General features: G+C 47.4%; 1 protein-coding gene across 1 annotated transcript; it reads right to left on the reverse strand.

The window, feature by feature from the left end:
- Positions 1-12,050: 12,050 nt before the first annotated feature.
- dhx58 (DEXH (Asp-Glu-X-His) box polypeptide 58) lies at positions 12,051-16,220 on the reverse strand. The gene is made up of 12 exons (XM_076038639.1): positions 16,024-16,220; positions 15,749-15,932; positions 15,451-15,655; positions 15,178-15,368; positions 14,982-15,095; positions 14,686-14,818; positions 14,412-14,597; positions 14,076-14,326; positions 13,696-14,007; positions 13,412-13,602; positions 12,960-13,059; positions 12,051-12,847 (listed from the first exon to the last, which is right to left on the reverse strand). The coding sequence occupies exons 2-12, from the start codon at positions 15,923-15,925 to the stop codon at positions 12,662-12,664; spliced, it is 2,046 nt and encodes a 681-aa protein (XP_075894754.1). The 5' UTR covers positions 15,926-15,932; positions 16,024-16,220; the 3' UTR covers positions 12,051-12,661.
- Positions 16,221-16,513: the final 293 nt, after the last annotated feature.

Raw genomic sequence — 16,513 nt, forward strand, 5'->3', positions numbered from 1 at the left:
GAGAGAGAGAGAGAGAGAGAGAGAGAGAGAGCGCTGTCCAGCCGCGAGAGCGACATTAGTCATGCAAGCAGAGTTATGGCATGTAAACCGGAAACACCTTTTCAGCATAAGAGCGCAGGAGCCCTGGCAGGTCCTCTCAGCGTCCTGAAACAACTTTGGAATTTGGGAAGATGCAAAAAATGCAAAGAAGTATCTGTGATGCAACTGACTTTTGTCTTTTTTTGTTTTGTTTTAAATGATGAGTTAGACTTTTCTTGACACGATGTCATTATCAGAACTTTTCTTTTGAAAGTCATTACCAGAGGTGTATGATCTGCACCACATTACACTTTACACGAAGAGCCTTCAACCAATTCACTTTTAACCACGTGGCTAATTAACCATGGCAAAGAAATTCAGGGGGTTTGTTTTCTTGTTCATTCTGTTTCAATTTTTTTTTTTTTTTTCTTTGCTTGATCAACACTTGCGTTTTTTTTGTTGTCCGAAAAAAAAGCACTCTTCTCAGATTAATTATTAAAAAAAGGTCTGATTGCTGGTAAAAAAATAGAATGAGACCATTATTAATTTCCAACGTGCAACAAAATTGACCATATTGATAAATGTACAGTTCAGCTATCAATCTCAATTTGGTCACTGATGAGAACAAATAATTCAATTTGAAGCCACAGATTAAATGTAATATTTATCCTCTGTGCCTCGGTAGTTTGATCTTTAAAAGGTTTCTCGTTTTTACATTGAAATTATTTATTTATTTTTACTTATAAAAAAAAAAAAAAAACCCAATGTAAAATGTTTTCTGCCAAAGAAATAAGAAATAAAACCATCGCTATGTCAGCTTTGATCATCCCATCACAGTGACAAAAAAAAAAAAAAAAAAAAAACCCAGTCTGAATTTGTGCTGAACTGACACGCTGCCGCTCCGCCTGCTGCAGCAGCACGGAGCAGGTTGTCAGCAGCGAGGTGATGGATCCTCTTTGGCTCTCACACTCGCAGGCGACGCGTTGCCCCTTCTTCATGCAAATGTCCTGGCACTCCACACGAGTGGCCGCCGTAAAAATAACCCGCAGCCAAGAAGAGCGGCGGAGGAAGGGTGATGGCTCCTGAAACACAACACCACCGCCGCCGCCGCCTGCCAGGCGTGTGTGCGCGCGTGTGCGTGTCACCGCTCGCCAAGATGCTTGAAAAGGCTTCGACTCGCAAACCCCCCCCCCCCCCCCCAATCTTTTGAATTCAGATGCTCCACGGCCGGAGGGACGCGTCTCCTTTACCGGTTCAGTTTCTTGTACACTTGATGAACTTGAGGGCGGCGATGGGCTCCACTTCCCTGCTCCTGTCCGCCCGGTAACAGCAAAAGGGCAGGAAGTGAAGCATGTCAGAGTACCCCCCCCCCCACCCCCCCTTGCTGGTCAGCGTCCAAACTCTGCACGTCATCAAGCGCGATGAGCCAAACACCAGCGCCGCCGCGGTCCACAGGCTCGTTTTACAGCAGCAAACTGCCACCGGTGGCTGAGATCTTTGACTCCCTCAGCAGGAAGAAAACATTTCTTGGCTGGAGTCTCATCACGGTTCTGGTCATGACGCCAAGCAATCTGGGCCGATAGGCAGTTCACTGTGCACGTGTGGACGTTGGACTTTGTCACCATCGTTCTCGGTCCGAACTGCTGCTACCAGTCGACTCAACTCTGTCTTCTTGTCTGCAGTCGGAAGCCTTTTCTTCTTCTTCTTCTTCTTCTTCTTCTTCTTCTTCTTCTTCTTCTTCTTCTTCTTCTCCTTTTGGCAGGAGTCCAGTTTATCAGTAGACTGCACTGTGGTAGCTCACCACAGTGCAGTGTGTTTACCAATCAGAAGCCATCAGAGAGGAAAAATTAGCAGGGAAAAAAAAAAAAATCTGCTGGCAATAGAGAGAAAATTCATCCAATCACCCCAAACAGCTTTCTGCTGGTTCTTTCTCAGATGGAGGTAAATCAAAAGGATTTAGGAAAAGGAAAAGGTAAATAGCACAATCTGGAAGAAACAAGGTTCTCATTGATTGGAAATACCTGAATCCTGCTGTGGCTTCGGCATAATTAAAATAGTTAAAAATTTAAATCCTGCAGTGTGTTTGTAAGCCAAAGGAGGCATAAAAGTTTAAAGTGAAAAAAAACAAAACAAGGTTAGAATGTCAAGGTTTGTCAAAGTGCCTTGGAGTGCGAATCACTCACTGGATGTTTTTTAGCTTGCCGTGCTCTTTGTGTCAATTAAAACTTTTATTTTCCGTCCTCTCAAGTCGCAGAGTGGAATACATAAATCTTGACAGGCCTCTCAGAGCCACTCCAAACTCCCACTCAGCCTGTCCTCTCAACGACTGTGTGTCCACGCGTCAACCTGGTTTCCACAGCAACCGAGAGCGGCCTACTGCGTCGGTCCGCCACCAAACACTGGAAACCCACTTTTTTAAAAAAAAACCGAGACCTTGAGCGGCGCCGGTGAGGGGGCGAAGAGGCAAAAGAAAGAGAGGAGCGGGACGATGACAAAGGGTCCGAGCAGGAAAGGAAAGAACAAATGAGGTGTCCGTGAAAAGAGAGGAAATCCTGCTGCGCTCCTTTTATTCAAAACACGCACTCGTAGATAAAGACGGAGGTCGGTGAATGTTCCAACGCAAAGGAATTCTTTCTCCCTGCAGGGAAAACGCCAGGTTCAGAAAATGTTTCCCCCATATCTTATTTTGAATACACGGTGGCGCAGCGTTTAGCGTTGGAAACTCTAACCTAACTTTAATCATTGTTTAAATTGTTGTGTTGCGATGAACTGGCGACTTGTCCAGGGTGGCACCCTGCCTTCGCCCTATCACCGCTGCGAGAGGCTCCAGCAGACCCCTGTGACCCTGAGCGCTCTGCTTTTTAACAGTTCCTTAACATAAAATAATATAGAAAGAAAATTTAGGGAAGCAAACTTATTCGAAAAGGAGAGAGAGGAAGCGTCGCCTGCAAGATCCTCTTTGATTCACCTGCAGCTGGAGTGCTTTTGTTTCTGTTCTAACTGAGTGTTTTCCAGAGTGGCTGATTATTAGGGGGCGCCATCAAACAAGCACACTGGCTCAAAGAAAATGCTAAGAGCAGGTGAGAGGGCGAGGCGACCTTCATCGCATCCAGGAGGACCAATCAGCCGATAATCTGCAGCAGCGACGCAGTCAGTCAGACTCAAGGAAAACATTTAAAGGAGGAGAAGGAAAAAAAAAATCAATTGACCCAGATACCTGCAGAAGCACAGATTGGTGTGTGACTGACAGCTACCTGACGTGATGTGGAGTCCAACCACCGACCAAGAGCAAAGTTTCTGGCTGGAGCGACTGGAGAGTCAGTCAGTCGTTGTTCATTGTGTCCTTGTCTACTTGATGGTGGAGGTTTGCTTTGCATTCTTGTTAGGAGAAATTTACAAATTCTGAAATAGCGCTTTAATAAGAGAGACGTGCCAATGTGAAGCCTTTTAGTGGCATTTTATGCTCAGTGAAAAAAAAAAATCAAAAATTCAAAGAGCTCCAAAAACTACAACAGACTAAACAACACAACAGGGTTAAAAGGTCAAGGCAAAAAAACAACAGCAGCAACAACAATGACAACAAAGTAGCTTGAGCTGCAACACAAAGAATTCTTCAAAATAAAACAATAACCAACAACAAATGTACTGGAGCAGGTTTGGAAGGCCAGCGGAGCCGCAGCTGAAGTTGCCACACACAGAATTATTAATAATGTTATTGGTCCTGAGGCAGCAGAGTAGCTGCAGCGGCCGTATGCTAACAGCACCTGCAGCCTGGCGCTGTGATTTACGACGCAGCAACTAACCTTGTGGTGCCGCCCGCCCGCCGCTGACTTTCACGCCGTGTTCCCCCGGCGAGGGTGACGGACGGAAGAAAGCCCCCCCACCACCACCACACACACACACCATCACACGGCACGCTGTCGGGCTCGTATCCCCACAGGGAGGAGGGGGGGGCTAAAAGCTATACATACTAATAAGTGGAACATTTCCCACGCAGCCCCGAGAGTCCCCCAGGTCGAAAAAATAAAACACTTCTAATGCAGCGTCTGCTTGCTGGAACGACTGCCCCCCCTCCGCCCCCCCGCCCCCTTGTGCTTTTGAACCTGCTTGTACGTTACAGATAAGTGGCCGCCAGACTTTAATGGTGGAGAAAGACTCCCAGGGGCCATGTTGACTCACTCCCTGGGAGGTGTCTTTTCACTCTTTTGTCTCTACCGACACAGAGGGGCCATTTACACAGAGACTGATTTTTTTGAAACGGCACATTTTTAGAAAAAAGAAAGAAAAAAACCCGCGTTTACACGAAGCCGTATTCAAAAATGTTCCCATTTACACGGAGATGCTGGAAATGACTGAAAATGATGTAGTACCTACGTCAGGCCTGGTGTGGCGCCGCAAGTTTGCTCCCTGAAGGCGGAAGAAGGAGAAGAACACCTGAAGCACGCAGCTCGCTAACAACATTAGCACCACCATTCGCCCCCCCCATTTTCTCAATGCAGCGACGTCATTACGCCACCGAGGTGAAACTGTGGCACGTGCTGAGAAACGAATAACAGCGACAAAAATCTATTCCATCTCTGCTCAGGGCGCTGCGGTGGAGTCACTTGTGCGGCCGCTCACAGTGAGACTGGATTTGCTGCGACGGCAGATGTTATCAGTTCTGGCTTCGCAGCTGCAGGAACTCTTTTTTTTTTTTCTTCTTCTTCTTCTTCTCCTGAATGCACAGAAAAGACTGAAGCTTCTTTTGTCCACAGAGCAACTAAGTGGCTGGGGTAGAAAATAATGGGAGAATAATAACATAGGTGTAAAATTGCAAAGGCTTATTTATTTTTGCACCATACCTTAATGCCCCCCCCCCACACACACACACACAACCCCAGGGTTTGGTGTTTGCTTTTGATCTTATCCAAGGGTCTAAATACTTAAGTACTTTCATACCGTGCTCTTTTAGTTGACAAAGCGGCCTGATTTAGCAGCTTGTACAGATTTTTACAGGTAATTCCGATAATTGTGCGTTTCATTTATACCACATTTTCAATTGCAAAAAAAACAAACAACCAAAATCTCCAACTTAGTGCTTCTCCTCTCACATTTCCTGCTTCCTGTCCTCCAAGAGGTAACGCTGCCCCGCCCCCCCCCCCCTCTCCGCCATCCACTTCATTTTTCCCAGAGTTTCCCGCCCAGCCGCCTGTTTCTTCAAATCGCTCAGTTTTCCGCTGAAGGTTGCTCTTGCCTGCGGGGCTACGAAAATGTCAGGGAAAGAAAAAAGACCCTCGCGCCCTCCCCAACCCCCCACCCCCACCTCCACACTCCATTTTCAGCTACGTAAATAGCCATTTCCCGCCAGAGCAAACCCACTTTCGCCGGCTCCGACCTGCCACGTTGCACACGGCACCTCCCACCTTCTTTTTTTTTTTTCCTTATTATTCACGTCTCCTTTCCCAACGCTACCTGGCTGCCGCGAGGGGAAATGAAAAGCACTCGGCGCCCGCCGGTGTGTGTCACTATGATAGAGCTTCGTTCATCTCTCGGCGGCTCCCCAGAGTCACCAGGTGGAAGCTCGGCCGCGGCGAACGACTCCGGCGGCGATTGGCTCCATCACTGGTAAACGTGTGTCATTGCCGCGGCAATAAACGACAGCCGGCGACTGTTTTATCGCAAATAAAAGCGTTAATTTGCATTTATGGGAAACATCGTTTTAGCTTAAACGGTCGGACTCCCGAGGGAAGAGGAAGCAGCCAGTCAGCGCCTGCTTCCGAGCGCTCTCGCATTTCCACACAAAACCACCAAAAGTTTTTACCTTTGGATGAGTTCAGCTTTGAGTTTTCCGCCAACCCCGGTGGATCGTTTTGAGTTCAGCGAGGAGGACAGGAAATACTGTTTGTGTCTAAGCAAAGTGCAGTAATGTTCAATAAAAACATTTTCAGGGCTCACAAATGGAAGGTGCCTTCAGTGCTGCTGTTACAAATTGCTTCCATTAAAATTTTTTTTACTGCTGGCGCTCGAGGGATGAAACGCTCTTTAAGACGAAGCCTGAGTGGTTTTTTTCCCCTTTCGCTTTCTCAGAATTAGAATAAAGGTTTGAAAACAGACTATATCCTAAGAACAAATTTTTCTTCTTCTCTTCCACTTTACCTTCTGCTCTCCTCTGCCACCACACGCTCCCTCGCACACTCTCCGAGCGCCACGGCGGCCGCAAGTCACGCCGGGCGAGTTCATTTCCGTGTGCCGTGTCCCAGAAAGCCCCGGCGTTCACCCGCTCTCGCGCTGACGCTCCGCCTGATCTTCTCTTTCAATTTCCTGCGGCTCGGCAAGACAATGGAGCTCTGCATCAAAAGGCCTGAGTGAAGGGACCCGAGAGAAAAATCGCGCGCACACACACACACACACACTTTCCTGTCCAACAGTGTTTGGACGGCTTGCATAAGGAGGTTTTGTAGTGAGAAGGGAAGTGTTCATGTGTTTCAGGGACGATCGCTTCATTTGTGAAGCCAGAAAAAAGGTGCAATGGACACAAGCAGAGAAGGACAAAGGAGAAAAAAATTGCATCTTTGATTATTTTGCAAAAATGCAACGTTATTTTGGCGAGATGACACATTTTGCATTGTTCTCATGTAATACCAGAAAGATTCCCCCCCCGCCCCCCCTGCAAACTGCCAGGTTGCCACGCTTTCACAACACAGGATGAGTTGAATCCATCAAATTTTATCTGCGCAGCACGACTTTGCAAATGCGGAAGGTGAGAGAACAAACTGACACATCAGAACTGGCTCTCGTAAAAAAGCACCCAAGGCTTTTTCATTGCGGACAATATTGTTTTGCTCTCTCCCACACTGGCGCTCGGCCAGAGCTGTGTGGTTCGCAACGGGGCGTCAACGCACAACAACAAAAAAAAAAAATCCAACTGGTTTGGTTGAATCTGACCGACGGTTCAAACGATCACCATCCGAGTTCCCCTCCCACCTGTTATAAGTTTCATTAAGATATTCCATCTGCTGTTTAACACGTTTTGTTCTAATTATTTCACACACACACACACACACACACACACACACACACACACACACACACACACACACACACACACACACACACTCACACTCACACTCACACTCACACACACACACACAGACTAAACACACAGAAATAATATGAAAATGACACACACAAAACCATAATTGAGTGGTGCAGATATAAAATTACTCCTGGGACCATTCCGGCTAATTTGGCCTGCTTTCTTAGGCAGCGTTTGCAGCTCCCTCCACAATGACCGTCGTGAGCCAACGCCGTCACCCAGTAACTGCCACCGAAAATGAGTCTCTACCGCGTGATCACATTAATTGGCCTGGCTGACTGCTGGGCGGAGGGCGGCAGAGGTGGACCATTAGCTATTGAAAACAGGAGAAAGAGATTGACAAGTGCGTCGCTCCATCAGGGACAAATCGAATAAGAGAAGAGAAGGAGGAGGACGAAGAGGAGGAGGAGGAGACTGGAAGGTGGACAAAAGAGACGAGGATGGAAGAACAGACTTTGCACAAAATCGGGGCGGGCAAAAAAAAAAAAAAAAGAGCCGGCTTTGTTTGTTCCCCCTCCCCTACCGGCTTCCTTGGCAGCAGTCAGATGTTTTGCTGCGCTCCGTCCTGTGAAGCTCCCCTCCCTCCCGTGTCCTCAGACACAGAACCTATCATTTGGACTTTTTGCGGCTGGACGAGCGAAAAGCAGCTGTGCCCGAGACGGGAATAGACATTCTGAGGGATGCGGAAAGACGGGTGTGTAGCAGTGACGGCGGCGGCGGCGGCGGCAGCACCAACAACAGCCAGTGCAAAAAAAAAAAAAAAAAAAATCCAGCTTTTGTTTTCCGCCCCAGAATAAAAGAATCTCTCATTGTAAAAACAAAGTGTATGACAACAAAACGCTGGGTGGCTTTTGCTTTTTTCTCATGGCAAAGACACGGAAGTTGTGGGTCGCTGATGCACAGTGAGCACTCCTCCTCCCCCTCCCACTCCTGCGTGCGTGAGGTTGCTGGGAGGGCAGGGTGGCGACACAGAGGTACGGAGCCCCGGCTAATTGGATCTGTCAAAAGCGGCCGGCAGTTAATGTAGTGCCTCTATTAGGGAAAGCTGCAGCCGGTGACCTGGCCCATGACGGATGACTCTATTTGTTGTGTCGCTGCCGCAAGTTGCCGCTGGCAGGTGGCGGAGACGACGGCCGAGTGGTCGGCCTGAAACCTCACAAAGTGGCTCCTGGAAACACGTTCTTTTAAAATGTATTTATTTTTTGCACATCTGCTGATTGAAAGTGGTATGGGGACGATGCTTGGACGAGATCAGCCTTTGGTTTTTTTTCCTGCTGAAGAAGAAGAAAATTTACCAGGCTGAAGGATTTGGGGGAAATTAGATGGAAATAATAAAGTGGATGCAAATAAATCATGTCGTCATCATTCTTTGGATTTTTTTGTACTTCTAACCACCTGATTGGAGCTTGACTCAATCCAGTGGGTCCCTCATGCAAATGTCATGTCTTGCAAAGGGTCAATAGTGGGCGCATGTGGGTCAAAACTTGGAAAGATATGAGAATCTTTCCTCCCTCCAACAAACACCAGGAATCAATAAGAGAGGTTACTTATGCGCTAACCCTAAGCCTAACCCTGCGCACCAGCGGCCCTTGTATTTCTATTGTATATGTACTAAAAAAAGATGAATTTCCCCAATACTTTCCAACAAGTAATTGCAGTAAATGTTGTTTTGTGGCAACAAAAAAAAAAACTCTGAGAAAGTGTTGAGTGTTGAGAGCAGGTTCCTCTATGCTGCTCTGGCCAAGATGGGAAGATCAATACCTTGCCGTGCCGGAGCCTGATAAATCCGCAGAAATCTCCTTATGCTGTTCTGAGCCGTCTGCTCATGTCTGGCTCCGGCTGCTACACGGAAACAAACGCTGCTTCCAGCTCCAACTGCGACTTTGAGTGCATTTGTCAAGCGGCCCCAGTGTTGTCTGGGGCTGTTTACACCAGATTTCTGCAAGTCTGTCCCGTGTCCTGGCAAGGTTAGGGATGATGAATAAGTTCACCTTGGCACCACTGCCTTCCACCCTCAGGAGCTCCGGGTTGTGTTGGTCCCCGAGCTGCTGCAGCTCAAACTCTAGCTTCTCTCCGCCCACTTTGCCGTCTATCTGTCTCTCTCTTTTTTTTCTTTGCTCTTGGATGAATGTTTTCTGCACGAGTTTTCAGTTATCATCCCAATCTTTGCATGTCAAAGAGGTTTTTAAACGGAGGCTGTAAACAGAGGGCTAACTATGATGTTCTTGGGAGATCTACAGCGTTTTTGCAAAAATTCTCAACTGATTGTGCTTTGCATTGTGCCGTGCTGTTCGAGCAAATTCTTGGATGAAAATGAAAAATGAAAAACTGCAACAAAGCATTTTCCATCACATTCGAGCATCTACTGTATACTGGTGCGTGGGACATATAGTAAGCTCCATATAAAAAACACTTCATTCATGATAAAAGAAGATAAGAGTAAATTGTTTTCGCTTACATGTTTGATTAATCACACATTTTTTTTTAAATATTTTAGCCAAGAAGAAAAACTTCTGTCCAGTTGTAGTAGAATATATAAACTCACTCAGCCTGACAGGGAGTGTAAAGACAAAAAACTGTGGGCTGTCACAGGCCTGCGTTAATCCCTGCCAGCCAAAATGACTTAAAACAAGTCCAGATGGAATAATAACATGGATTAAACTGTCACAAATGGCAGTCGGCAGCAGGACAGGAAAGAAGGGAGCAGAAGGACAGAAAGACATTTATTATAGTCCACAGTTTATCTCTACAAGTACACACACGACACGCGGCAGTGGACAGGGAAACAATTCATCACTTCATTTGTTTTAAGGTCATGCGGTCTCTGCTGTCTATATCTATATCTATCTATATATATATATATATATATATATATATATATATATATATATATATATAGATAGATATAGATATATATAGATATCTCTATATATATATATATATAGAGATATCTATATATATATATATCATCTGTCACTGGTTCCAAATTATTCTTTTGTTACCTTTGAAAGCAACCAAACAACTTCAAGAGGTTTTCCGAAGGGTTCAGGTGAATTTACTGTGCGGTTTCTTCAATCTGATATACAACCCAATGTGGTTAATGTGGCACACAAGAGCGTTACACACTTTTGTGAGAAATTCTAGAAATATCTTCAGTCCCACAAAGCAGCGCCTGGCTGCAGAATTTCAATGACCTCGTCCCAGTCATGAAACTGGGTTAGATTTCACAGAAGGAGACTAGCTGGGTGAAAGTCACATTAGCAGAGTGTCAGTGTGACTGACTCACGTCAACGCAAACAGCAGACAACAATCACCAACACTGACGTCAGCTGACACAAGTTCCTTCAGGGTCAAAATATCTCACTAAAAGACTTAAAATGGGAAAATGCATCAGACGCTGGATGGTTCAGGATTGTACAGGATCATATTTTTTTTGTAAAGGGAATAACTCACTTTCATTTTGACACTACACACAGCAACAAACGTACCTGTAGCCAGTTGCCATGGCAGCACTTTGGGGGACAACTGAGAGCCGGTGGACTCGGAGAGTGTTGGGAAGAATGGACTCATGACTCGGAAGCTTTGTGGCCTTCCGGGGGAGTCGGAGGCAGTCTTCACCTGCTCCTGGCAGCACTGGTGAATAATATTAGAACAGCAGGCGGTCAGGGTTGGTGTTTGATAGACTTCTGACTGTTCAATGAGCGCCGCCGACGGCAGCTGTGAAGGTCAAAAGTGTGAAAAGGTGGAGCAGCGTGGAAACAGGTCGCCTACCAACCTACCTGTGATTTTTTCCCCCCTTCCTTCTGCGCTGTTTTTGCACACCTAGTTTACCGGAAACGTTCAGATTGTTGCGTTCACAACAATAGAACTCCAAGTCGAAATTTTTTGCTGTTGTTGTTGCTATTTTCTTCTTCTTTTTGTTGAATGTGATTTCTGACGTCTAAATAGGCAAGTATCATTTTAATCACAAGCAGATACAGGCAGATACACTCCTAATACAAAAACACTACAGAGCTGCTTGCACTGTGGAAAGGAGCTAATTGCAATTAACATGCACAGGGTGCAAAGCTGCGAAGTAACAGGAGGCAATCAGCGCTGATTACAGAGGCTGAGGCCGATCCCAGAAAATCACTCGGCTCGGCTCGGCTCGGCTCTCCTGTCCTCTCCCATCGCTCGCGCTCTGATCGTGTCCGACGGTCGCCAGGTCCCCGGCACATTTTGAAAGGATTAGCTACGACCCACGTGACTCGAGCTCGACCTCATCCAGTGTGATCACCCGGAGGTGCGCCGGGGGAGGCGACGTGTGCAGAAGGTGAATTCTGACCAATCAATAACGTCCCCCCCCACCCCCAGAAGTTACCGCAGCTGGTCTGATTCGGCAGCAGCAGCAGCAGCAGCAGGTTTTTTTTTTTGGATGGTTGTTGAATTCAACATGCTGCAAAAGCTGTGAAGTAAATGTATTTGGCACTCGGTGCCCTACACAAGCGTTTGTAATATTCTGTGCAGACTATTGAGCCGGTTGGAAACGACACCGATTCCACCGTCATACGCGGCTGTAAAAGGCAGACTGTTTGTAATCGGTCCACTCAGTCAGTCACTCAGGGTTCCCCCCCTTTTGTATATCACATGAAGACCGGAAGTGACTGATTTTCACTCGGATTTCACCTTGAAGCGAGACCTACTTGACTTGGCTTCGAGGCACAGGCTGAGAAAAGTTTGGTAAGTATGAAAACAAGTCAGAAAGCCTTCAAGGCAGTTCAGAATTAGATTTTTTTTTTTTTTTTTTTTTTATACAAACCTCGGAGCCTCTGAGTGTCAACATTTTACGCGAAAGTATGCAGGACCGCACCACGTCTGTTGTGACGTCGGGAAAACGTTGTTGTTGTTTTTTTAGAACGTGATTAACTAGTCGACACTGCCACCCTGTGGTCGTGAGAGGCAACGCGTAAAAAGAATGGAACGTCCAAAGTAATATTTATTATTGTTAAAAAAAAAATAAAATACATTTCCACTTAAATACACAATAGGGACATTTTGAATTTGAATAGTGTAGCTCGTAATTGACTAGGAACAACAACCACTCGTACTAACCATCGATAAAAGGACAGTAGTGACAGATCAAGACAATCCGAGCGCACACAGACACTAATGATTACTGTAAACTCATTTAAAATTGTATAAAACAAGCTGACCGTCGTCATGCTGTCAAGGTTCTCTGTGAAAGTCAATGTTGTGTTCCCTTTGTTAGTTATTATTTTATTATTATTATTTTTTTTTTGCATGGCTTAAGATGAGGCGGAGGGCAAAAACATACAAAGGGAGTTGGGACCTTGGGCATAAACAAAGCTGTCATGCTAATTTCAAGCATGATCGATGCCTAATGGGTTTTAGCACAGTGCTGCCTCGCTGGCCCGGCGGCACAAATTAGAGCTCACAAACGCAGAGTTTCTGTCCATATTGAAAGCATCTTGCATAGCACAATCAGAAGAGCTTTTTTTCTTTTTTTTTTCTTTTTTTTTTAAAGTGTGTGAAGGACAGAAAGCCCATGTATGTTCTTCTCGTGCCGTCCTAATCAAAGAGGTCCTGAAAGTTGTCCTGGCAGTATTCTTCAAAACTAAAGGGCTCAACAGTGAAGTTGACATTCTTCCACTTCTTAGGCGTCTGCCGGCCTTCAGGGGTCTCCAGTGCAAAGTTCTTGATGACCAACCTTGGCAGCAGCACCACCTTTTTGTACTTCATCTCGTGTCCCCAGTGCTGCGGATCGTGCGCAAGGAGAAACACAACACAATGTCAACAACAATGCGAGCTTACGTGTTCAGCATGTGTGTGAGAGCTAGACCTGGAAATACTGTATAAGGTACTGCACCATGTTGCAGTTGCCGTTGCTGCACAACACTTGGCATCCAGGCTCCCAGTCCTCAAAGGTCTTATCGAGGGTCACTTGGGCTCCGACTTTGTAGTGTCTCCTGTTAGACATTTAAGCTATTAGATGAGAGTTGATGAAACCTAAATATGACCTAATACTCAGTGCTTGAAGACTCATAGCCCTGCTATCAATCAATGCTGCCAAGTGAATTTGCACATAGTTACAATACAGTTATACAATGTATGTAATTAAATATTTCAGGAGTGCATATACTTACTGAAACTTTATTAGAAGTCAGTCATTTCTCATAATATTAATATTTAATATTCATTTCTAATGTGGAGCATTTTAGAACTCATTAAAATTAGAATAATTTTAAAAGTTTTTTTTTTTTTTTAATGCAGGACTCTCATACTTTTGATGAGTGGCTTCTAGCACAGGGTTTTTCTCACCTGAAGTCCGGATTGACGTTGACGTAGTGCTCGTTGTCGATGAGCCTAATGTCGCTGCCGAAGGCCACAGGCCGGAAACAGTTCCGGCACAGGAGCCCGACTTTGGCAGCAGCGTTGCTCAGCCTCTTCTCCGCTTTTCGGCTTTCTGCCAACTGCCTCTCGATCATACCATTCCTCTGCAGCTTCGCAATCTGGACGTGGGGGGGCGGGGGGGGGATGTAGAAACAGACGGTATTTAGTGGGAGAGAAGGATGGAAAGGTGAGGAGAGGATAGGACCTCTGACCTTGCTGCGGAACTCCGCTGAGCTCATCTCTTGGATCTTCGCGACGGCTGTGTCAGTCAGCACCTCCAGATGGTCGTTGACCCTCTCACGGCACAGCTCCTTCCCTCCTTCCTGAGCGACCACCGAATAGCGGCTGTCTTTGGCCCGGGCGCGTCCCACGGCCTGTTTCTGGGCGATTTCATTGGTGAGCAGGCCGTAGCGAACCACCAGGTTGCACTGCGGGATGTCCAGGCCTTCCTCGGCCACGCTGGTGGAGATCAGGAGGTTGAGGTGGCCCTGGCGGAAATTGCGGATGGTATCCTTCTGCTCGTTCTGCGAGAGAGACCGAGGTCAGAGGGCTCATTTCGTGCGCAGCTTTACTCGAGTGCGTCTGATCCAACCTGTGTCATGTGACTGAGGCCGATTCCAGAGCCGGTGAGGATGGCTGCCTTGATGCCGGCCCCCTGCAGGGCTCCGTTGGTAGAGACCCAATCCAGGAGGCAGTGGGTGCTTTTGCGGGTTTTGCTGAAGAGGATGGCCCTCGACTCTGTCGCCGGCCCAAACTGCTGCAGCAAGACGCTCTCCAGTTTGAACATCTTGGGGTTCTCATAGCGAGCGTCCTCCGCCACCGTCCTCAGCTGGGCTTTGTTCTCTGAGTGAAAGAGACCCGGACGTTTATCAAGAGGGCTGCTGGTCAAGAAACCCAAAGCCGACCCCCTCTCCCCCAGGGTTCATACCTTGGAAAAGCGCCAGCAGGTAGTGGTCTGTTCCATCTATTGCTGTGTTGACCTTGGTGCGGTAGAATGCATCCAGAGAGCGGAAGGCATCCACCATCCTCAGGGTGTCGTTGATGAGCAATGCATCGTTGTACTGCCGGAGGTGGAGAGCGCATTGCGCCCACATCCGGTTGTCCTCTCTCACCCCTGAATACAGATGGCAAGAAAAAAACTGTTGGCAAGCCACAAAAACACCCCACAAAAATATTTAGTTGGATCCTTTGTTTCATTTTACCCCGCTCGTTGAGAATCACCACGTCTGCCTCGTACTCCTGTGTGCCGTACTTCCTCAGATTGAAGTCCCGCGGCAGCTGCATGAAGTCGTGGATCAGCTGCATGATCCGCTTCACGTGATCCCCAAAGGGATCCTGGAAGGGATAGGAGTGGAGAGGAGAGGTTGCCGGTTCAGGATTCACACAAACTTGAGTCGTACAACTCCTCGCTGCTTTTGTATTTGCACGGCAGAAATACTGAATAATATCGGACAAGGACATTCTGCTTCAAGACTCTGTACATCACAAAGCAGCAAACCTGGGGCCTCTGGTCCACGATGTCAAAGGTCTTGGTGGGTCTACGCACTCGTTCTTTCAGCTCGGTGACGTGACGTTCCGTCTGAACGATGGCTGAGTCCATGTTGGCACAAACCTGAGGGCCAGAAAACAGCGGCGCTTGACGACGATGACGATGTGGCTGAGAAGTGAGTTCGTCTGGGAGAGAGGAGTCTGACCTGCAGGACGTGCTCCACAGCCTTGTCCAGGATCTTGGCGTTCCCAGTCCCCGGGGAGGCGGTGAGACCTAGGATTTGAGGCAGTCGTCGCTCTCCTTGCAGCTTCTTCTCTACGTAGCACCTCATGATCTTGTTGTAGACGTGCTCCTTGTGCGTGTGGTGACACTCGTCGATGATCAGTAGGGTGATGTCTGATCGGGAAATGGACATGGTCGGTGTCAAAAGCTCACGACATGGGGTCGGGAGGTTAAGTCAAAGTCGCCGTCAACTCACCTGACAGCTCAACACGTTTGCTTTCCTCGGTGGCGGTCATGGCATTGTGGAGGATCTGCGCCGTGCAGATGACGACTTCGGCATCCTGCACTACCCTGCCAAAGAAGTCCTTCTCCACGCTGTCCCCGCTGACAGGCACCAGGTCGTAGTCGCGTCCCAGGTGAGGCTTGAACTCGTTGTTGTAATGCTGCTCTACGAGATGGATCTGTCCAACAACAACGACGACAACAACAACTTAATCTGGCCCCTGTCCTGCTCAGTCATCCCTCCAGTCTTACGTTCTGCGAGTCCCTCCTACCATGTTGACCAGGACGACCACCTTGGCATTGGCGGTGGTCTCCAGGTGCCTCTTGGCCACGTACACGGCAGCTCTTGTCTTCCCCGATCCCGTCGGCAGCCAGATGATGACGTTTTCACCCTGCAGCGGCCGCTGGACCACCTCCTCCTGGTAGGTGTGCAAGCTCAGATCTGCCATCTCACTCCTGCTCAGAGACACGGGGATCGGTGTTGTGTAAATAGAGCAGCGGATCAAACTATCACATAATCAGTCCGTTTCTGTCCAGAACGACTCACCCGTCAGGCTGGGCACTTCACTCAGCGTCTCCTGGTCTCTCCCAAGTGCACACGGGGTGAGCCGGTGGGGCTTTTAAATGTCCGGTCAGCTGCTTGGCGGAGAAACGAAAACGAAACCAGGAGTTCCGGTGAAGAGGCCCCCTGCCGTGGGAGGCTCTGGAGGAGCGACAGCCCGTCTCTGGTGCAGTGACAGGACGCAGGAATCTGAACTTATTTCAATACACAGAATCTGTTCAAACCTTTACAAATGCACAACTTAACCAGGGATGGGCAGGACCTCGCCCTCTGCTGGCAGTTATCAACATCTGTCAATTTGTCTGTGATACTGTTAATAAGTAAGCCACATGCAATTCAGCCCTAAGAAAAACATGATAGAAGCACGACTGTGTAGACGGTAGATTTGCAATGCAAATTGCCCACAACCTGTTTCTCTTTAATGCGTCAGGAGAAATACAAAAAAAAAACTATTAAAAAATATGTCCTGTTACAC

The sequence above is a fragment of the Nelusetta ayraudi genome, unplaced genomic scaffold, assembly GCF_046127955.1.
Source record: "Nelusetta ayraudi isolate G7.1 ecotype Tasmania unplaced genomic scaffold, CSIRO-AGI_Nayr_v1 ptg000057l, whole genome shotgun sequence".
Taxonomy (NCBI): domain Eukaryota; kingdom Metazoa; phylum Chordata; class Actinopteri; order Tetraodontiformes; family Monacanthidae; genus Nelusetta; species Nelusetta ayraudi.

Coding starts and splice junctions, on each gene's coding strand:
- dhx58 (XM_076038639.1), bottom strand. CDS start 15,925: ATGGCAGATCTGAGCTTGCACACCTACCAGGAGGAGGTGGTCCAGCGG. Junction 15,656..15,748: donor TGGTCGTCCTGGTCAACATG/GTAGGAGGGACT, acceptor GTTGTTGGACAG/ATCCATCTCGTAGAGCAGCA. Junction 12,848..12,959: donor GCAACGGCAACTGCAACATG/GTGCAGTACCTT, acceptor CACGATCCGCAG/CACTGGGGACACGAGATGAA.